Source organism: Ranitomeya imitator, chromosome 7 (genome assembly GCF_032444005.1).
Source record: "Ranitomeya imitator isolate aRanImi1 chromosome 7, aRanImi1.pri, whole genome shotgun sequence".
In the NCBI taxonomy this organism is placed as follows: Eukaryota; Metazoa; Chordata; class Amphibia; order Anura; family Dendrobatidae; genus Ranitomeya; species Ranitomeya imitator.
Genome location: NC_091288.1, coordinates 60,880,287 through 60,904,472, shown reverse-complemented (window position 1 = coordinate 60,904,472; position 24,186 = coordinate 60,880,287). Strand labels below are relative to the sequence as shown.

At 41.1% G+C, this 24,186-nt stretch overlaps 1 protein-coding gene across 1 annotated transcript in view; it reads left to right on the top strand.

Moving 5' to 3' along the window:
* Positions 1-24,186, top strand: part of IQCA1 (IQ motif containing with AAA domain 1) — a 250,505-nt gene that overhangs the window by 176,772 nt on the left and 49,547 nt on the right. Inside the window, exons 9-14 of the mRNA XM_069733324.1 lie at positions 9,759-9,834; positions 10,034-10,140; positions 11,374-11,466; positions 14,813-14,880; positions 15,482-15,564; positions 16,786-16,893. Coding sequence (XP_069589425.1) covers positions 9,759-9,834; positions 10,034-10,140; positions 11,374-11,466; positions 14,813-14,880; positions 15,482-15,564; positions 16,786-16,893 — 535 coding nt within the window. The remainder of the gene's footprint in view (positions 1-9,758; positions 9,835-10,033; positions 10,141-11,373; positions 11,467-14,812; positions 14,881-15,481; positions 15,565-16,785; positions 16,894-24,186) is intronic.

Genomic DNA, 24,186 nt, shown 5'->3' with positions numbered 1-24,186 from the left:
GTGCCGGGGGCGGTCCGTGACCGCTCCTGGCACATAGTGCCGGATGTCAGCTGGGATAAGCAGCTGACACCCGGCCGCGATCGGCCGCGCTCCCCCCGTGAGCGCGGCCGATCGCCCATGACGTACTATTCCGTCCGTGGGAAGTAAAGCCCACCCCACATGGACGGAATAGTACGTCTAATGGCAGAAAGGGGTTAATATGTCAGTTATATAGAGTGGCTCGCTCAGCTTGCACCTGTTCACACTCATCTTTCTGTTTGGAAGTGTCGGTCACGTTTTTTATAATGAAAATTTTTAGCTGGCTCTTGTTTCTATTCTATCAAAGAGTTTTCTTTTTAATGCTACATATAATTAACGCATAAAAGTTTACTTTGAAACTTTATTATTTTTCCAAATATAAAGATGCAGACTATTTTGTTTTGCCAATTTTCTGATATTTATTTAGAGGAAACTTAGCAACAGTTCAAATAACTAAAGCATATCTAAACATATCTTGCTGGTCTCTTGTACTCCTGCATCGGATCATCTCTTACAATTCTCCAACAGTAATCTGCAAGCATTGATGGATTCCATTTTCCTTGATATCTTGTCTCCACAGCTGCAATATCTTGGTGAAATCTCTCTCTTGTGCTCATTGCTCACTGCTCCACAGTTTGGTAGAAAAGTATGGATGTGAATGTAAGAAATGAATCTTTAAGGACATGTTTCAGCCAAGACCCTTTGATATGTTTTGAGGAGATTTTGACACTAACTATTTATAGTTATCTGTTCATGAGTTTCCCCAAAAATTAGTTGCCACTAATGCGAATGCTAACTATTCAGCCTTTTCCTTGCCCTGCAACAAATGGAGAAACTCCTCATCTTGAAGAAGCTTACAAATCTGAGGTCCAATAAAGACTCCTTCCTTTTTTTTTTGCTTCACTCAAAACTGGAAATTTATCAATGAGATACTTGAATGTTTTGCATTTTTATCCATTGCCTTTGCAAAGTTCTTCAGTAGGCCCAACTTGATATGGAATGGTGGTAATAAAATCTTATGTGGGTCAACAAGTGCTGGATGCAGAACATTTTTAATCCCTGGCTGAAGTGAATGTTGGAGAGGCCAATCGCTTTTACTGTAGTGATATTCTGTTGCATGATTATCCCACTCACACAAAAAGCAGCAGTACTTTGTGTATCCACCATGGAGACCAAGAAAGAGGGCAATCACTTTGAAGTCACCACAGAGGGGCCACAAATGTTGGTCATACTTAAGGCACCTCAATGGCTGTTTCATGTTTTCATAGGTTTCTTTCATGTGGATTGCAGAACCAAGTGGAATTGAAGGTAGCCCATTGCCATTAAGCAGCAAGATGGCTTTTAGGCTTGTGTTGGACGAATCGATGAAGAGCCTCCATTCCTTTGGATTATGACTTATCTTCAGAGAGTCCATTAACTGTTCATGATGTTGCATGCCACAAAATCACCCTCCGTGAAGAAGCATTGAACAAGATCTTTATCATTGTTGTGGAACAAAGAAATGTTAACATAGACAGCTAGGAGATTCCACTGCTGTAGCCTGGGACATAGGTGGTCAGCTTAAAGGTACCGTCACACTAAGCGACGCTGCAGCGATACCGACAACGATCCGGATCGCTGCAGCGTCGCTGTTTGGTCGCTGGAGAGCTGTCACACAGACAGCTCTCCAGCGACCAACGATGCCGGTAACCAGGGTAAACATCGGGCTACTAAGCGCAGGGCCGCGCTTAGTAACCCGATGTTTACCCTGGTTACCATCGTTAAAGTAAAAAAAACAACCACTACATACTTACCTACCGCTGTCTGTCCCTTGGCGCTCTGCTTCTCTGCCCTGTGTAAGCACAGCGGCCGGAAAGCAGAGCGGTGACATCACCGCTCTGCTTTCCGGCTGCCCGGCGCTCACAGCCAGAGCAGAGAAGCACAGCGCCGGGGACAGACAGCGGTAGGTAAGTATGTAGTGGTTGTTTTTTTTACTTTAACGATGGTAACCAGGGTAAACATCGGGTTACTAAGCGCGGCCCTGCGCTTAGTAACCCGATGTTTACCCTGGTTACCAGCGAAGACATCGCTGAATCGGCGTCACACACGCCGATTCAGCGATGTCAGCGGGAGATCCAGCGACGAAATAAAGTCCTGGCCTTTCTGCCCCGACCAGCGATATCACAGCAGGGGCCTGATCGCTGCTGCGTGTCACACTGGACGATATCGCTATCCAGGACACTGCAATGTCACGGATCGCTAGCGATATCGTCCAGTGTGATGGTACCTTTACTCTTGCACAGATCCAAATCTCTAACAAGATCTTTCAGTTCACTTTGTATTATAAGGTGTGGCTCAGTTTCTGACAGAAAGCCTGGGTCATGAGAGGAAGATGCTTCAAGATGCCAAGCACTCTCTTCTTTCTCACTTGACTAGACTTTAAATGTTTCATGTGCTTTTAGATTCGGCAGTTCTTCTCTATGTGGTACTGGGAGTATTGCAGATTGAATCCACTTTTTCTTCCTTGAAACTCCTTTCCTAATGGGGGCACCATGCAGAAATAACAATTGGTAGTGTGATCGGTTGGCTCTCTCCAGATCATTGGCACTGCAAAAGCAGGGCCGGCGTCAGCACCCGGCGCACCTGGGCAAGTGCCGGGGCCCAGGTGAGACGGGGGGCCCATTCATGGTACAGTACACTGAGGCTCCGGGGGAACTCCTGCAGGCAGGGCCAGCATTAGGGGCAGGCAGCTGCCTAGGGCCCCCACTCCCCCAGGTCCACCTGCCGCCAGCACCGACTCCCCCACCGCCGCCGCATTGAACTATATCGGTGTCTGCCTGTACAGTTCAAAGCAATGATGGAGGGGAGAATGTCAGCTGATGCTCCCTCTTCTATCATTCTCCGCTCTGCCTCTGACACTGTGGGTGCGTGATTGTCATCACGCACTCACTATGTGCCAGGCAGTGCAGCCACTGAGACAAGAACAGGGAGCAGCGCGGGCACGAGGAGAAGTGAGGAGTGTGGATTTTTTTTTTTTTTACTATAACAGTGAATACTGGACTGTGGGGCCATTCTCGGGGGGAGATGCGGGCTGTGCTATATACTACATGGCTGTACTATATGCTACGTGGGCTTTGGTATATACTACGTGGGCTCTTATATACTACATGGCTGTGCTATATACTACGTGGTTGTGCTATATACTACATTGCTGTGCTATATACTACGTGGCTGTGGTATATGCTACCCATTTTGCACTTTTACAAATGTTCGACGTTAATACTTTCTAATGTTTACTTTAAAAAGTTTTCCATTAAAAAATTGTCATATTCAATGCATGCAGTTTTTCCTTTGCAGCAAGTTTAGCTAACAATAAAATGCCTACTGGTAACTGAGGAAGAGGGAGTAGGCCACAAAAATTGGCATATAAGGGGTTGACTTATATAAGGCCCCTCTGCTGTATGGTATTGTAGAATTTACAATAGCTATCATTCATGCAAGAAGTGAAATCTGGCATTGTACTATCCCTATATTTCTCTGCTGTATCTGTGCATCATGAATCGTGGTATGTGTTAAAGGGGCCCACTGAGACTCTTTTGCTCGGGGACCTCAAAAACCTGGAGCCGGCCCTGTGCAAAAGGCATAGGTTGTCTCTTCCCATGCAACCACTGGGTAAGATGTGATGAACATCTATTGCAGCTTATGCATGGAGCCAAACTCTTGTCCTGATCTCCTATTTTTCAGCCAAAATACAGGTTGTAGGCTTTCCTTATTATGGTAGTCAAGTTTCACCTGTGTGACGCAAAAGTGACTTTTCTGCATATGTAGCAAAAATCCGCTTTTTTAATGCAAGAACGAGGCGTCTGAAAAACCATATAGAAACATGCCAGTATGCTAGAAAACTAAGCTAAGAAATCCTAAAGATGTATATCTTACACAGAGTGCATTTATAAAAGTATGTGATGCAACTGTAATTAGTATTGCATCGGCTGAATTGGCGTTTTTTGATTGGTCACCCTAAGACGATAGCATACTGAAGGCTCAACAAACTAAATATAGTCATAGCCGAAAGTGTAAGCACCCTTGAAATTATTCCACAAAATGAAGTATTTCTTCCAAAAAATGATTGCAGTTACGCATGTTTTGCTATACACATGTGCATTTCGTTTGTGTGTACTGGAACAACAGAAAAAGGGACAAAAAGGAAAATTGGACATAATTTGGGTGCCTTCTCCCAATGACAATTTTAAGATCTCTCCAAAGTTATTCAATAGGATTTAGATCCATTCCTGACTCATTGCTGGACACTTTATAACTCTCCAACACTTTATTTCTATCCATTTCTGGGTGCTTCTTGAAGTATGCTTTGGGTCACTGTCCTGCTGGAAGACCCATGACCTAGGATGCAAACCCAGCTTTCTGACACTGGGCACTACATTTCAACCCCAAATCCTTTGGTAATCTTAAGATTCCATGATGCTTTGCACACAATATAGGCACCCAGTGCCAAAGGCAGCAAAATATCCCCAAAAATCCTTAAGCCTCCACCATATTTGCTGTTTTCACCCAAGTAGCAATTTAGAATTCAAGCAACCCACAGTGGTCAGTGAGTTGCTGAAGGGGGGGTGTTATTCTAAGAAGGATTTGTTTAGCTGGACAACTCTGGGAGTAGGAATTTAGTGTATACAGTTGTGTCAAAAAGTGTTTGCCTCCTTCATGATTTCTATTCTTTTGCATGTTTGTCACACTTAAATGTTTCAGATCACCAAACATATTTAAAAATTAGACAAAGATAACACAAGTAATCACAAAATGCCATTTTTAATTGAATTTCTTTATTATAAGGGAAAAAGAAATCCAAAAGTACAGGACTGTTGTGAATTCTGTGGTCGAGCTCCCTTCTGTGGTCACAAGTGGTACTGCGGCTTCTGAGTTTCCTTCCTCAGGTGATGAGGTTAAGTCGTTAGGTGCTGCTCTATTTAACTCCACCTAGTGCTTTGATCCTGGCCTCCAGTCAATGTTCTAGTATTGGTCTTGCTTCCTCCTGGATCGTTCCTGTGGCCTGTCTGTTCAGCATAAGCTAAGTTCTGCTTGTGTTACTTTTTGTTGCTATATTTTCTGTCCAGCTTGCTTTATTGGTTTTTCTTGCTTGCTGGAAGCTCTGAGACGCAGAGGGAGCACCTCCGTACCGTTAGTCGGTGCGGAGGGTCTTTTTGCCCCTCTGCGTGGTTGTTTGTAGGTTTTTGTGTTGACCGCAAAGCTATCTTTCCTATCCTCGGTCTATTCAGTAAGTCGGGCCTCACTTTGCTAAATCTATTTCATCTCTGTGTTTGTGTTTTCATCTTACTCACAGTCATTATATGTGGGGGGCTGCCTTTTCCTTTGGGGAATTTCTCTGAGGCAAGGTAGGCTTATTTTTCTGTCTTCAGGCCTAGTTAGTTTCTCAGGCTGTGCCGAGTTGCATAGGGAGCGTTAGGCGCAATCCACGGCTACCTCTAGTGTGGTGTGATAGGATTAGGGATTGCGGTCAGCAGAGTTCCCACGTCTCAGAGCTCGTCCTATGTTTTTTGGTTATTGTCAGGTCATTTTGTGTGCTCTGAACTTCAAGGTCCATTGTGGTTCTGAATTACCTATTCATAACACAGGACCCTCTGTGAAAAAGTGATTGCCCCCTAAACCTAATAATTGGTTGGGCCACCCTTAGCAACAGCAACTGTAATCAAGCATTTGTGATAACAGGCAACACATCTTTTATAACACTCTGGAGGAATTTTGGCCCACTCATCTTTGCAGAATTGTTGATCTCAATTGTTGATCTCAGACTGATAGATCTCAATCACTTTATTTCTCATTTGTTCCAGAATTTCTTAGGATCACGGCATGAAGTCCAGCTTTTCAGCTTTTGAGGATTCTTTTGGTCTTCCTCATTTTGTCAGGCAGGTCCTATTTAAGTGATTTCTTGACTGGGAAGAGGTGTATCAGTAAGCAGGCCTACGTGTGGCTAGGGAATTTGAACTCAGCTTCCCGAAGATGTGATAAACCACAGTTAATTTCTGTTTTAAGGGGGGAGGGCAATCATTTTTTCACACAGGGTCCTGTAAGTTTGGATTTCTTTTACCCTTAATAATAAAGACCTTTACTTATAAAACAGCATTTTGTGTTTACTTGTGTTATCTTTGTCTAATATTTAAATTTGTTTGATGATCTGTAACATTTAAGTGTAACAAACATGCAAAAGAATAGGAAATCAGGGGGCAAACACTTTTTCTCACATCTGTAGTAGGTTGGGAATTACCGTATGCTGTAGGAAGCCAAGGAAGTAAATACATGTATATTCTGTGGCAGAACACCTTGGAGTTTAAAGTCCTTAACCTTTGGGGTAATTCTCCAAAGTCCATGGGTGGAGATAGGTTTTTTTTTGCGTATGTTCTCACCATCCATCAACAAAAAGAAATCCAGTCAACCTTATCTATACCCTCACCTTTAATGGCTCCATAGCAGTCGCATCAGTCTGTACAACCTGGAACGTCCTATATTTTTCTATGTAAATGTTTATGTATTTATCCTATAAAAGCAGAATACTACCTGTTTACCTTTTCAATAAGGAGACCAGCTTGTAATTTATTCTGATCAGAATCACAACTGCCGGGGATGCCTGCTGTCTGTGTTTTTCTAAAGCTGGATAACTTTGCTAAAATATCTCTGTGCAAAATATTGAGAGGAAATGATAACAGAGAGCTGAAAAAATAGCAACATTCTTACAATATGAATTTTCTTTGTACTTTAATATCATAAAGATAATATTTCTCATGTGCCTTAGGTGGTGATATATTAGATTGTGCTTGAGCAAAAGTTACACTTGGCTCAATATTGAAAAAAGTCAAATTTCGTGTATTTTGTTGAATGACACAAACTGGCATCAGAGGGATTGATGGCTCAGGGGAGTAAGGAATAGCCGCCAAATTTCCAAGAAAGCCAAGTGCGCCCCATAGGTCAGAGAGGAAAGATGTGGTTACAATTTGATGGCAATCTCTGAAAATATGCATTTAATCAGTGTGTAACTGTAGTCTTCTCACCATCAGCCTTTTTCCCGGCCCCAGAAATAACAAAAAATCGGCTCCATACATCCTCCTTGAAGGACAGGGATTATTAAAGGATTAATATTTGGACGTTGTTGCCACAAATCTTTCCTGACATACAAATGTGTTTTCCAACAGTGCTATTTAATATTAAACAAATTGGAAGCTGATTCTTTGCCCACTTTCCATAAAACTTCCCTACAGTACTTATATAGTAGCTGAAACCTGACTGCGCTATAGGACTGCTAATTATCCAAGACTTGGTAGAGAATTACATTAGGGACATCATTAATAAAAATACATGTCTTACCAAATGGGTAAGTGTTTCCCTTTGTAAAATAATCTTAGTTAAACGCTATTGACCAACCCCTTATTAATGGCCCCTAGGTTGATGTATAAAGTAAAAAAAAAATCTGGTGGATCAGCACCATTGTTCTTCTCTCAACTCTGTGTCCCCTCCCCACCCCCCACCCCGTGAACTCTGCAGCTAATCAGCGATCGTCGATCAGCTGCAGCCTTTACAACTACATCCAAGCAGAAGAAACACTATTCTTCCAACTATGGAAAATTACATAGGCTGCAGACAATCAGCAGCTACTGATCTGACATTGTTTATCAAGGATTGGAGTGAAAATGGTTTCATTGTGAGCTGCCGGATGAAGAGTGATGAGGAGTCAGTGATCCAGGAATGTGGTTTATTGGTCAACACGTTTCGAAGTGTCACACTTCTCCATCAGGGCAAACCACAGCGAGCGATGACCAATAAACCACATTCCTGGATTTCTGACTCCTCATCACTCTTCTGCCGGCAGCTCAGAATAAACCCGTTTTCACTCCAATTTTTGATGTTCTCATAGCCGTGGGTCTGCAGCAGTAAAGGTTTGCTGTTATTGCAAAACAGTCCAAAAATTTAGCAGTCACAATAAGGAGAAGACATGTATTTTTTTTTTGCTTGTTTGCAAAAAAATAGTTGCCCATAGGCTTTAAAATGGTTGACAAGGTAAAATGCCCATCCACAATTACTAAAGCAAGAGCATTTCTGAAGCGCAAACTGCAGCTTCAACGGAAATACTGTTTGCACAGGCAACGTTATATTTTGAGCCAGAGACACATAATAAAACTACTTCTCGACTACCCTGGAGACTGGATTCTGCCTCTCCTGTAGCAGCATGGTCACTCTAGCGCCTTTCTTCCATTTTATCATTTTATTGGACAGGCAAGGTGTATAATTTGGGAAGGAGAACAGTGATGAGCGAATATACTCGTTCGTTACTCGAGATTTCCCCAGCACGCTCGGGGGTCCTCCGAGTATTTTTTAGTGCTCCGAGATTTAGTTTTTCTTGCCGCAGCTGAATGATTTACATCTGTTAGCCAGCATAAGTACATGTGGGGGTTGCCTGGTTGCTAGGGAATCCCCACATGTACTTATGCTGGCTAACAGATATAAATCATTCAGCTGCTACAAGAAAAACGAAAACTCCGAGCTCTAAAAAATACTCGGAGGACACCCGAGCATGCTTGGGAAATCTCGAGTAACAAGTATATTTGCTCATCACTAAAGGAGAAGTTTTAAAAGTATAAAAACTTTGCTGATTTAATGAATACATTGCATAACAGCACTGCGAAAAAAATATAGCTGCTGTATAAATAATGAGTAATAAAGTAAATATAGAAAATTAGTAATTGCTATAGCTTTTTAAATAAAAGCAAGAAAAGGCCTTGTTTCAATTACATCATAATTTTCATCATACTTACTTTAGCACTTATTTATTTTTTTATACTTTTTTAATATAATATTAATTTATAAATTACCGTATATATATATTTGTTTTTGTTTTACTGTACTAATAAATAGAAAGAATAGTAGAATAATATAAGAGAAATCTTTGGCTATTTTTCACTTTTTGAAAAACAGATTATTAACCTTTAGTTGATGGGATAATTCCTTTCACATATGGATAATTGAAAAACTCTGCTGCACTAAAATAAGCAGCAGCAGTTCTTCATACATTAAATGTATGAAGAACTGCACATGAACTATATATCTATGCAATCGCACATGATCACTATCTTTTCCATCATCCGTGCTTTCTAAGCATGAACTTATGAACCTTATTACTTTCCACTTATCGACTTGCGAGAATTAGACTTGTCACCCCATCAGGCATATTTTCTCCATTATATCAGAGATATGTGGGAAAAAAAGTTTAGTGTTTAGCCAGCATTGGTCATATCACTGCCGTATGACTCCATAGAAATAGCATTCATATTAAACCTGCTTAGAGATTCCATACTAATGACTTCACTACATACACTGACATATTTAAAAGTGTTGTCTCATCTTCTTTAATATGTAAAATTGCAAAATACTTGTAAAAACAAGCAACTTTGGAATCTACCTATTATTAAAAGTCCACTCTCTGCTCAAGAACAAAGGGATTTTTCATTCTATTGTTCACAGCTATCCCTATGACAAGGTTATAGGGGGAGCCTTCGAACAAATGAAGATTTCCAAAGCTGTGGACCCCATTAAATAAAAGAGCATTGCTTGCTATAGCTTCTAAAATGCTTATTCCAAATGCCCATTTTGTTGATTCATCAATCAACAAAATAAAGAAATAAATGAGTATACAGTATATTATACTGTACATGTGATGATACATTTATTCTTAACCCCGTTAGGAGGAAGAACCAGGTTGGAAAATGAAGCCAAGCCAATTTCTGCCTGACATATCATCTGCAAATGACAGTTATGAAGGTGAGGTTATTAATGAAAAGTGTAAATTACAAAAGACAGCACATGTGCCAGCCTCCATTATATATCTTGGCTCTGATTCAGATGATAATAGAGGGCCGGGCTCTCCAAGTTTTAGCGCAGCTCAAACACATTAATAGATAAAACGCGAAGGTCAATCTTTGCATTGTTCTTCACTTTTCAACGTCTGATTCTCTTGCAGGTGTTTGGCTAAATCGGAAAGAGTCTTGGAATCTATTTCAGACGCATGATTCTGAGCTCATCAAAGAAGATAAGAGGAAGGAAGTAGAAGAAGAGATTCGAATACAGGTTTGGCTGATCTACAGTCTAAAGGCCGAATAAGCGGCCAAGAGCTGTCTTTCCCGTCTCCCTCAGGAACCTGCAGCTCGGCCGATCACTCCTATCTTCTCTATGAATGAGCCACTCCCAGTCTCCACTTGCAGTGCCTTATCTCAGGATTGGCCATTGAAATCCAACCAGCTAAATGCTTCTCCCTGCTGACATCATCTGTTGGGGAGAGTCAAGAAGTCCCCATACACATTAGACTGTAGCCTGAGCATGCCAATGTTGAGACTTTAGTCTAGTGTCTATGGGGGGCCATATACTTCACTCAGCAGTTATTTTCACAACCCCCCATACCCACCAGTATACATGCGTGCTCAGATCAGCATGTGTTCTACACAGGGAACGGCTGTGGTTGGCTGTGCCTTATGCCCACTAAAGACAAAACCTAAGGAGGCTTGGGAAACCACCAAGTACAATAATTGGCCTGGTCAACTCACATTAATCCAATGTGTATAGTCTCAAATTTCTCTTAGGCTGTGTACCCACGATGAGTTTTTGGTTAATTTTTTCACGCTGTGTATTTTCCCTGTGTAAACAATGCAGCGTCTTACAGTTCCAGCAAAGTGGATGGAATTTATAGAAATCTCCTGTCCACTGTGCTTCTCTTTTACTCAGGTGCGTGTTTCAAACCTGCAACATGTCAATTTCTCTTGTGGGTATAGTGAGTTTTATGTGCTAAATTTTCTCATAGATTTGCATTAGATGTGGAAAATCCACAGATAAAAAACGCACATGTGTTTTTACTCTGTTTCCGCAGTGGACACACATCAAAAACGCATTTAATCTGCTCATGACTATATCAATAAAGTTTTGTCCAAGCCAAATACCAGGACGTTTTAAAAAAAAAGTAGCTTTATGTAAAACATGACATACTAAAAAGAGACAAAAAAACACAGCATCGGAAATGCTATAAAACACATGTAAAAACACACAAAAATACAATGAAAAAGACACAATAACCTAATTTACTTAACTGATGCAGAAAATCTGCAACATCAATAACTCACCAAAAGCTCATCGTGGTAACGTAGCCTTCAGATGACTATGTCCCTCCTGAAGTTATTTTGCCTATTCTGGAGTCACTATGACAGGAACGCTTAAATAATCCACAAATATCGACAGATTGTCATTTATGAAATCTATAAAAGAAAAAATAAATGAAAGCAATTACCGTACATCATTTTGATTTTTACTAAGGTGGATGAACTAATGAGACAAGAACTCCAAAACCTGAAACTGGCCGTAGACAGAGATAAAAACAAAAAGAAAAAAGGGAAGAAAGGAGGGAAGGTGAGTAATAGGATTATGTAAAGTGTACCCCAGAGACAATTAAATTGTAAAATGTGCAAAGGAAAGTTTAATTCCCTTCAATAGAGCACTATGGAGATTAATAAGGATTATGTTTACTTGGGTTATACAAATCCGCATTTCCATGGTCACTGAAAAGTTTAGAAAGTGCTTGTCTTAATCTTTTGAAGACAGACTTTGAATAATTGGCTCTTTATGTGCAGTTCATATCATGAGAATTACTAGAAATGATTCCCAAATACGATTGGCTACAAATCAAGTTATAGGTAACTTTCTATATACTGGTAAGTAGAGATACAAATCTTCTGGAATAGACAAATCAAACTATTGTAAAATCCATCATCATCGGATGACTCCAACCATGGATATATTACAGAGAATTATTAGTCTTTATAAGCTAAGGCCACCAACGTTTCTGTCGTTTTGCCAACTCTACTGAGCTAAACACTTAAGGTACCTTCACACATAACGATTTCGTTAACGATATCGTTGCAACGTCGCACTTTTTGTGACGTAGCAACGATCCCGCTAACAATCTCGTTATGTGTGACAGCGACCAACGATCAGGCCCCTGCTGGGAGATCGTTGGTCGTTGGGGAATGATCAGGACCTTTTTTTGGGCGCTGATCACCCGCTGTCATCGCTGGATCGGCATGTGTGACGCCGATCCAGTGATGTGTTCACTTGTAACCAGGGTAAATATCGGGTTACTAAGCGCAGGGCCGCGCTTAGTAACCCGATATTTACCCTGGTTACCATTGTAAAAAAAAAAACACTACATACTCACATTCCGATGTCTGTCACGTCCCCCGCCGTGAGCTTCTGTCAGCTTCTTTTTTTTACTTCTACAATGGTAACCAGGGTAAATATCGGGTTACTAAGCGCAGCCCTGCACTTAGTAACCCGATGTTTACCCTGGTTACCTGGGTGCTTTAGGGAGACTTCGGCATTGTTGAAGACAGTTTCAACGATGCCAAAGTCTTTCCCTGGATCGTTGGTCGCTGGAGAGAGCTGTCTGTGTGACAGCTCCCCAGCGACCACACAACGACTTACCAACGATCACGGCCAGGTCGTATCGCTGGTCGCAATCGTTGGTAAGTCGTTTAGTGTAACGGTACCTTAAGACCACGATCACATGTTCCGCATTTGTAAGCCAGAATCAGGAGTGGATAAAAAATACAGAAGTGGTGACGTGTTTCTATTATACTTTTACTCTGATTGTTCCACATCTGGTTTTGGCTTGCAAAAACTGACCAAATACTGACTGAATACTAAACGTGCAAATTTGGTCTAATACTCAGTTATCTGATTATAATCCAATGTTGTTGGTTGAAAGTAGTTTGTTACAAAGTTATTGGGCATTTAGAGATGCCGATTTTGGCCCAACAATGCATCCTAAAACTATATAAGTTAGAAAATTGGAGAGAAGTAAGAAAATAAGCTAGTCGTTAAATGTCCGCTAGCATGCAAATCGCACATGAATAGTCATCATGGTAACCATTCGAATCAGCAAGCAGAACATAATCTTAAAATGCCTATATTACAGTTGGATTTTGCCTAAAGTAGTCACTGCCAAAAATGCTGCAGAACCAGCTCAGGTTGATTTTAAAGGGAATCTGTCACCAGGTTTTTGCTATGTAATCTGAAAGCATCATAATGTACAAAGACCCTGATCCCAGCGATGTATCACTTATTGGTCTGCTCTGCATCCTGTCATTTTGATAAAGTCAGTGTTTTATCTGTTGCAGTTTTCTGAATGCTGACATTTCTATAACCCTGCCACCACCACTAATTGGCTGATTTTGTGCATAGGCAGTAAGCTGCCAATCAGTGGTGGGGGCATGGTTACACAGAGCAGTAGGACTACATGCCAAGAGAAAACTAGTTCTCTCTCCTGCTGACAAAACACTGATTTTATTTAAACTGCCACTAGCAGCCTAGCAGGTGACACATCACTGGAATGAGAGTCTCTGCTCTTACGTCATGTTACCCTCAGATTACATAGTAAAAACCTGTTTCCTTTAACTGCTTAATTTTACCTGAAGTTTACATCTATACATTAAGTTATATGCAATCTTACGGACTGCAGCTATCACTAAGATCGAATGGGATCCAGTTGTCATGGATCCCTCTCTGTGGCGTCACTAATTTGTCACGTACCCGCTCTCAGCATGTGACTTGGGGTTGTGCCTGCAAGGGTTAATCTATCTCCCCACTCTCAGTCCAGCATTCAACCTCTGTCCTATGCTGTAATGGAAGCATAAATCACACACTGATCCAGGCCACACACCCGCTCATACATGCTGCCACCACTCACCGAATACACTGGTGATGAGTCTTTTAGATCATTCAAGCTTCAACTTGTTAAAGTTTTATGCTTTAATGCAAAAAAGTCCAGTGCTTACAGTAAGAAAAAGGTAAAAAAAAAATATGATAATAAAAAGACATATAAATATGCAAAACAGTTATAAAATAAAGACGTATAAATATGCAAAACAGTTATAAAATAAAGGGAGAAACATACAGAAATATCGAACTTTGCAGTCTGGTACTCTGTCCCTGAGGGAGGGCCAAATATGGAATGGAACACATCAGCTCTCCAGGCTGCCCCCACATGTGAACTAGGTTTAGTTTAGTAAAACTGTAAGATTTCTTGATGAAGAGTTGTAATACTGTTGCTAAATTGATACTTGAAAGGGTTTTCTCAAGAATAAAAGTTAATTTTAATCAATAGATCTTGGCATAATTATAATGTCCACTTTTGGATGTGTATGAATAAAATGTTCGTGTGCTGAGATAATCTTATAAAAGTGCCCCTGCTGTGTACTGTGTAATGGCTGTGTCTGACCGTGCAGGTACAACATCTGATCATACCACAGATCATACCAAAGAGAAGATACAGACAGGACAGCAGGGGATCACAGCTTCTTCTTTCTTTGAAGTAAAACATTGTTTAAAAACAGGCAGGGAAATGTTTTATCTCACAAAAAGAATCAGCTGTGATTCTGTGCTGTCCTGTCTGTATCCTCTCTTTTGTATTCTCCCCTGCCCAGGAGCTGTGCTATGATCAGACCATGCCCCTGTACCGCCAGACACAGTCATTACACAGTACACAGCAGGGGCTCATTTATAAGATTATCTCAGCACAGGAACATTTTATTCAATCACATCCAAATGTGAAAGTTATTATTATTCCAAAATGTATCGATTAAAATGAAGTTCATGCTTCATGCACTGAATGCTGTAACAGCAGCATTCTTTATGATTATTGTGTAAATGCATAAGTTATACCTTTATGTCTACACTACCTAAATATGTCTGACCACAGAAAAAGAAAAAAGGGAAGAAAAGTGGAAAGAGAAAGAAAAAGAAGGAAAAGGACTTAACACCAGACAGGTATGTGACTTTTAGTATTTTACCTAAAGACCAAAAAACATAAACAGGTCACAAGACATCAGGTAAAGGACAAATTTGGCACATAGGGCTCAACATGTATAAATCTGTCACATTAAACATGTATGTTACTCACTGGTTAATATGAACTAGGGTATTTTCTACATAGGTTTCGGCAGAATTTAATGATGTGACTTCTGTAAGTAACCACACCCTGGCACTGACTGACAGCCAGCCCAGCATTAAAGCAGGCTGTCGGTCAGTGTCGGGGTGCGGTTACAGCACCATCTGCACTCCTATGAAAAGCCATCCGCACCCTTATACTGAAGGCCTGAGCCTGCAGGAGGAATAAAGTTATTTTTCTCCTGGCAGTGGGGCTTTCAGTGCAGGCGCCGGGCAGCTTCAGAACATGATTGACCTGAAGATTAACCCCATATCTGCAGGTTAATTGTGTTTTTTTACATGACAGCATCCCTTTAAAATAAAAGTGCAGCCCCTGATGAGTCATCACTGAAAGATTTAAATAATTAGCAGATGATTTTACCACTTGCAATGCTTTATTATAATAAGTTACATCCATTGAAATGTATTGTTCTATCTACAGGACCATTGACTCTCTGTATGAGGAGCTGGTCACAGAAGGTCTTCTCATCAAACCAAAGCCTGTCAAACTGTCAGATTTTATTGGTAAGCAGTAAGGATGAGCACTAAAGTGCTCGGATGTTCAATACTCAAGCCGAGCAATTCCTAATGCTCGGATGCTCGTTTTGAGTAACGAGTATAATGGTGGTCTAAGGGATTAGCCCTTAAAGGGACCTTTAGTAGGATGGTTCAGCTTCAGCACCAGTAGCATCACTAGAGGTCTCTGATTAATGAAATTGTGCACACACACCTGAACAACTACTCTTTCCCTCCAATCACAACTGTCCCTGAGCTGTGCAATGGCATCAGTGCGCCAAGCGTGGCGCCAGTCCATTTATAACCTCTGATGGGGTAATGTGGCCAGCCAATCACAATAATGCCACTACCAAGATGGCTACACCATTACAGTGTCAGACAATCTCCACGTGTTTATTGGTTGTGTAACAGGCGCTAAACATGCGGGGTAGTGATACAAGCATTCAGTCCGAGCACCCGCCAATGCTCGATGAGTGCCGAGCATATCCGAGAACCTCGATACTTGAGCGAAATCCGAGTATCACCGAGCACTTTCACTCATCACTATCAAGGAGCAGTTTTCTAGCCCTTTAGTCCTTCTTTGTGCCATAACTGTATATAGCATGGCTGTCTTATCGCGACAGTATTACACAATGTGCATAATCACCTCCGTAACATTTTCCTTATCGTGAAACTCCAGAAGTGTTTTAATACTGCACTCCTTTCTCAGTGACTTCAAAATGGGGAAGAAGGAGGGAAGTTTCCAGCACGTCCATCCAGTTTAAGTAAAATGTCATTTTTATTTGAACATTTAAAAAAAAACTATTTAAAAAAAGAGAGAGACTCTCTTCCTGACGCGTTTCTGGCACACCACGGCGCCCTTAGTCATAGGATCTGTAAAATGATTGAGAAACTTTTCTTACAGCCCCCGTCATGTGGCTCGTTGCCCAATTTGAGCCTACGCTACAGCCTCTTCTTTCACCCTTTACTGCAAAGAAATGAGAGCAAGAGCTATTACCGTAGATAGAGGAGCAAGTGATGAACAAAAAATATATATCTGCTGGGCTCGAAAAATTGAAAGATGAATATTTACAAAAGTTTTATTTCTGGAATTGTGGAGGATTGTTCATCGTCATTGAGAAGTAGGGTAGGCGAGCTAGAGTTTCAAAACAGTAAAAAGATTGAATATTTGCTATAAATATCATGTAATAAACCGCATTAATAACTGGCACATTTGTGTGTTTTTTCCAGGTGAATATAGCTATTTAGGCACTACTTTGCGCCAGGCTGACATAGAACCAATGCCATCTCTTAGTGACGTCAAACAGCTTCTCGTCCTGTACGGAGTGTTACCGTTAGGTGAGGAAATATGGCTTTTGTGAATGTTTCTTATACTCGACATGATACTTTAGCTACAATGGTAGAAAAACAGACAAGGGCCGCACATCCAAAACTCGCACGTTGACTTATTGTGGCTAAGCAAAAATGTACAAAACTGTATACGAGGTTCTGAGTTAACATTCTGAGCAGACTGTATAACGCCCAATGCCGCATCACGGCAACCCGCGGTACGACAAGTGTTTTGTCTTCTTCAGTTGTAAGACAATATTTTAACTTGACCAGAAACATATTTTCCCATTTTTTTGTTTTTGTATTCAGTTTTTTTTAAAGTCTCCTTGGTATTGTAGAGCTAACTGTCTTAGTTTTATTCATTAAAATCTTCTTCAATTCTTGTGTTATGGAATCCATTAATCCGTAGAGGCCAATCTTTTTTTTTTATTGGAAACAATAAATCAATGATTTAATTATATCCTTAAGCAGAATCTGTCACCAGGTTTTTGCTATGTAATCTGAGAGCAGCATGCTGGAGGGGCTATGAGCCTGATTACAGTGATGTGTCACTTACAAGACTGTGCTTATGTTTCAATAAAACCAGTGTTTAATCAGCAGGAGATTATCACTACATGACTAGATGTCTCGTGCCCCCTAGTTAGCTGCTCTGCATAACCCCACCCTCACCACTGATCATCAGCTTTCTACCTATGCACAGTGTACACAGGTTTCCAATCAGTTCTGCGGGTGGAGTTATACAGGGCTCAGAATTCACAGCACAGCCACATCTACATCAGAGAAAACTGTTTTATCACAACTGCTGTACCCTGTAAAATAAATAATATATTGCTGGAATCAGGGTCTCTGCCCCTATATTATGCTACTCACAGATGTGGTAGAAAAAGAAACAGCCTTACCAACACCATGTCAGAATACCAATGCACTAACAGGATGCATCAGGCCACCATGATAAAAGCCGGGGCAGCACTGGTGCAAAATACTGATGAAACAACCACTCACAAACCTACCAATTCATGGAGGGGGTAGTTGCCAAGTATTAAAAATGCACATAGATGAGGCTTGCATAGGGTGCAGGTCACATAGATACTTGTGGTGCACAGTGTTTAGCAATACTATTAGATCAGGTGAGCTGCCCAGCACTATGTAAGTGCACCCCACAAGGACAGATGCCCCAACTAACCCAACCAACACTAAAGGGTCCGGTTGTATGCTGCATAAAAATGAAAAAATATGCAATAAAAAGATGATAATGTATTAAATACACAAGGTATTTAGGTCAATATTTTGGCAAAAATACACAAGCTATCAACCCACGTCAGGGGTCCTCATTGTCTTGCGAGACCTTACACTAAAATCTAAAATGGTTCATATTAGCTGGTTCAACTGATGACCTATAAAAAAAAGGCCATCTCATTACCAAGGTGTCACACAAGAAACATGTCATGATGGGTAAAACCAGTGAGCTGACTCAAGACCTTATCATCCTTATTGTTGCAAAATATACTGATGGCATTGGTTACAGAAGAATTTTCAAAACTACTGAAGGTTTCAGTGAGCACTGTTGGGGCCATAACATGGAATAACAAAGAACATCATTTCATCATTAACCGGAAATGACCACGTGCCCCCTGCAAGATTTCAGACAGAAGAGTGAAAAGAATTATCAGAAGAGTTGTCCAAGAGCCAAGGACCACTCGTGGATAGCTACAGAAATACTTGGAATCAGCAGGTACAATTGTTTCAAAGAAAACAATAAGTAAAGCACTCAACCTGCATGACCTGTGTGTACGCTCACCATGCAAGACTACATTGCTGAACAAAAACCATGTTCAAGTGCGTGTAAAGTTTGCTCTACAACATTTAGACAAACCTGTGACATACTAGGAGAATATAATCTGGTCAGATGAGAGCAAAATTGAACTCTTTGGATGCCATAATGCACACCATGTTTGGAGGCCAAATGGCAATGCATATCACCCCAAAAACGCCATACCAACAGTGACATTTGGAGGTGGGAACACCATGGTGGGTGTGGGGCTGTTTTCAGCATATGGCACTGGTAAACTTCATTTCATTGAAGGAAGGATGAATGGAAATATTACCCAAATAAAGTCTGCTGCCATCTACCAGGATGACGATGATGATGATGATGATGATTAAACGAGGGTGGACATTTCAGCAAGACTATGATCCCAAACACACAGCCAAGGAAACTCTCAATTGGCTTCAGATAAAGAAAATAAAGTTGCTGAAATTTCCCAGCCAATCACCTGACCTGAGTCCATAGAAAATGTAGGGAAATAACTAAAGATCAGAGTTCATAGAAGGAGCCCCCAGGACCTTTAGGATTTGAAGAGTGTGTGGAAGACTGGGACAAAATAACAACTGAGCAATGCATGCGACTAGTTTCCCCATACAGGAGGCGTCTTGAAGTTGTCCTTACCGACAAAGGGTTCTTTTTTTGTACAAAGTATTAACTAAATTTCAGTAGGTGTGTCAAATACTTCTTCGCTGTTTAGTTTCTCATTATTACACGTAACACTGTTAATGTAAATTATTGATGAGCGAACGTGGGCAGATAACCTCTTATCCGAGCATGCACATCATGCAGCCGCAAGGACTCAAACATAATATACGAGCACTCCCGGATGCTTTGATAGTGTCCGAGCATGTTCACTCATCACTAATGGACAGCTATGGTTTGATTTCTTTGGTGATGTGTTCAGTACTTATTTCACCCCCCGTATTTACTGTTATTCCAGTGCTTAGTAATTGTTATTTGTAGTTTGCAACATTTCCTGATTCTCAGCTGCCGTGCTCTTTGTGTTCATAAGTGTTCAGTCATGTTTTATTGTACCATAATTTTTAATGATAGATTGCTATGCAGATGTGCGCAAGCACAATACAATGGTTGGCAACAAGTCTGTTTGCCAGGTCTCAGGAGGAGTGCATTCTTTGAAATGTGAATCAACTATTTTAACTGCAATGTTCAAAAAGTCAGTGCTTTCCTTCCTCCTACTAGTCTTCAAAAATAGTCACCTATCCATTCAACAGGTTATTATTGTTAGATTGGAGAGGGTCTCACTGCTGAGGTCCTCACTGGTCGCCCTAACAAGGGGAACAATATGGAACAACTGATCATAAATGCGCTATGCCACTCCATTCATTGTCTATGTGATATGCAAATATTCTTTTCAGAGAGGACGAGTACTAGAACTTTATTACCATCTATTTGGGTAGCAATTCTAAAAGAGAATATTGACTCTTTAATGAGCCTTGCCACATGCCTATACATTTTCCCCCTTAGACTCCCTGTCAAAGGTCTTTCAATTTGCCAAATCAAACCTCCTGTTTTGCACTACTGATGGGTAAATACCCTGAAACACGTTTCTGTAAATAGAGTGCCTGGCTTTGTTTTTTACCTTAAGTCATGCGGCAACGTTAGTTAAAGGGTAAATATTAACTTTTAGGATTGCTACCATCAATTGGTGGCACTAGCGTTCTAGTCCGCTACCTCTCTGAAGAGGATATTTGTATATTTAATTTCCCAGAGAAACATTGCATGGCCTATAAGTGTTCTTATACCAGCTTGGCACTCTCCACAAGCAGAAATCTAGAAGGGAATCTAGACCCTTTGTCTATGTGAGTGATGCAGAGTGCTAGGGAAACGAAGGATATAGCTTCCTTTTTGTGACAAATACCTCTATCCTATCAAGACTGGAATCCCTCCTTAAAGAGCACCTGTCAGCAAGTTTTAACATAAGGAAGTAGTGGTATGGTTGTATGGGAATTCATCTCCCCTGTAAAAATGATACCTAGTTTGCAGAAATCCAATATTTTTTATTTGGAAACATGGGTTCCTTTTTTACCCTAAATAAGCACGTCTGTATAAAAAATGTTATAGTGGAAATGTGGTAGTCATGGCCGAATATGTTGGCATCCTTGATATTGTTCCAGAAAATGAAGTATTTCTCAAAAAAAAATTATTGCAACTACACACGTTTTGTTATACACATGAACATTTAATTTGTGTGTATTGGAACAACACAAAAAAAAAAACAGATAAAAAAGGCAAAATGGACATAATTTCTCACTAAATTCCCAAAATGTTCTGGACAAAATAGTTGGCACCTTTCTAAAATTGTGGGTAAACAACTTTCTTTCAAACATGTGATGCTTGTTTCAACTCACCTGTGGCAAGTAACAGGTAGGTGCAATATGAAAATCACACATGAAACCAGATAAAAAGGGGGTAAGTTGACTAACTCTTTGCATTGTGTGTATGTGTGTGCCACACTAAGCATGAGAAAAGAAAGAGGAGAAGAGAATAATCTGACGACTTGAGAACCCAAATTGTTGAAAAATATCAACAATCTCAAGGTTACAAGTCTCCAGACATCTGGATGATCCTTTTGTCCATGGTGCTCAACATAATCAAGAACTTTACAACCCATTGCACAGTAGCTAATCTCAATGGACGTGGACGACAGAGAAAAATTGATGAAAGGTTGCAATGTAGGATAGTCCGGATGGTGGATAAATAACCCCAATCAAGTTCCAAAGAAATTCAAGCTGTCCTGCAGGCTCAGTGTGTATCAGTGTCAGTGCAAACTATCCATTGACACTTGAATTAAATTAAATGCAATGAGTTTGTATGTTCTCTCCGTGTTTGTGTGGGTTTCCTCCGGGTACTCCTGTTTCCTCCCACATTCCAAAGACATACTGATAGGGATTCTAGATTGTGAGCACTGCGGAATATGTTAGCGCTATATAAAAATAAAGATTATTATTATTATTATAAATGCTATGGCAGGAGACCCAAAAGTACCCAACTGCTGACACAGTGACATAGAAAAGCTAGACTGCAGCGTGCCAAAATGTAGGTGAGTAAGCCAAAATCCTTCTGGGAAAGTGTCTTGTGGACAGATGAAACCAAGATAGAGCTGTTTGGTAAAAAACGCAATTCTATTGTTTACTTAAAGGGAACCTGTCACCTGAATTTGGCCAGACCGGTTTTCGGTCATATGGGCGGAGTTTTCAGGTGTTTGATTCACCCTTTCCTTACTCGCTGGCTGCATGCTGGCTGCAATATTGGATTGAAGTTCATTCTCTGTCCTCCATAGTACACGCCTGCACAAAGCAATCTTGCCTTGCGCAGGCGTGTACTACGGAGGACAGAGAATGAACTTCAATCCAATATTACGGACAGCATGCAGCCAGCGGGTAAGCAAAGGGTGAATCAAACACCTGAAAACTCCGCCCATATGACCGAAAACTGGTCCCGCTAAATTCAGGGGAAAGGTTCACTTGAAAATGCAATGACGCATACAAAAAAAGAGATGGAGTTGGAGGTTCAAAGATGTTTTGTAGCTGTTTTGTTGCCTTTGGCACTGGTACCTTGACTGTGTGCAACACATCATGAAATCTGAAGATAACCAAAGGATTTTGGATACAGTTTTGAGCACGTGTGAAGAGATCTTAAAGGGAACCTGTCACCCCGAAAATCGCGGGTGAGGTAAGCCCACCGGCATCAGGGGCTTATCTACAGCATTCTGTAATGCTGTAGATAAGCCCCCGATGTTACCTGAAAGAGGAGAAAAAGACGTTATATTATACTCACCCAGGGGCGGTCCCGCTGCTGGTCAGGTCGGATGGGTGTCTCCGGTCCGCTGCGGCGCCTCCCATCTTCATTCCAAGACATCCTCTTCTGATCTTCAGCCACGGCTCCGGCGCAGGCGTACTTTGCTCTGCCCTGTTGAGGGCAGACAAAGTACTGCAGTGCGCAGGCGCCGGGCCTCTGACCTTTTCGGCGCCTGCGCACTGCAGTACTATCCTCTGAGTATAGCAGGTTTTTTTTTTTATTAATATTTTTAACATTACATTTTTTACTATTGATGCCGCATAGGCAGCATCAATAGTAAAAAGTTGGGGACACACAGGGTTAATAGCGGCGGTAACAGAGTGCGTTACCCGCGGCATAACGTGGTCCGTTACCGCCGGCATTAACCCTGTGTTAGCCGTGACCGGAGGGGAGTATGTGGGCGACAGGCACTGACTGCGGGGAGTAAGGAGCGGCCATTTTCTTCCGGACTGTGCCCGTCGCTGATTGGTCGCGGCAGCCATAACAGGCAGCTGGCGAGAGCAATCAGCGAATGAATAACCGTGACAGAAGGATAGACAGACGGAAGTGACCCTTAGACAATTATATAGTAGATATATATATATATCTACTATATAATTAAGTGACCCTTAGACAATTATATAGTAGATATGTATATATATTCTGGGTAATTTTGCAATGCATCCTGGGAACGGAAGATGGCGGCAGCCACGCGCCCATCGCCACAGCGCCGTTGGATCCCAGGGGGTGAGTATGTAACGATTTTTTATTTTAATTCTTTTTTTTAAACAGGGATATGTGCCCCACTGCCCACACTGCTAAATACTGCGTGGGCTGCGTTGGCTACATGGCTGCTATATACTACGTGGGCAGTACTATATACTACATGGCTGCTATATACTATGTGGACAGTACTATATACTACATGGCTGCTATATACTACGTGAACAGTACTATATACTACATGGCTGCTATATACTACGTGGACAGTACTATACACTACATGGCTGCTATATACTACATGGGCAGTACTATATACTACATGGCTGCTATATACTACGTGGACAGTACTATATACTACATGGCTGCTATATACTACGTGGGCAGTACTATATACTACATGGCTGCTATATACTACGTGGGCAGTGTTATATACTACATGGCTGCTGTATACTACGTGGCCTGTGTTAGATACTCCGTGGGCTGCGTTATATACAACGCATCGGGTATTCTTCAATATGTATGTATGTATATAGCAGTTACATACTATATAGCACAGGCCACGTACTATTTGTATGCTATATACTACAAGGCTCCTATATACTACGTGGCCTGTGCTATAGAGTATGTGGCTGCTATATACATACGTATTCTAGAATACCCGATGCATTAGAATCGGGCCACCATCTAGTATATATATAAACTCCCTAAGCTGCTCAACATCATTGCCAGTGCATGTCATTATCTGACCTATAAATTGTCTCATATTCCACTCATAAATTATCTGATGGGAAAAGCATTAACAAAAGATTAAAAATTCTAATTTTTTTTGTAGAAAATGTTCAAAGTTATAACCCGAGAATAATGTAGAATCTAGGAAGAATAGACTCGTGGCAAACACATGGCTGCTCTCAGTCACTCCCTTCTTGGTGCAAGACGTGTGGGGAGGATAGTGAAGG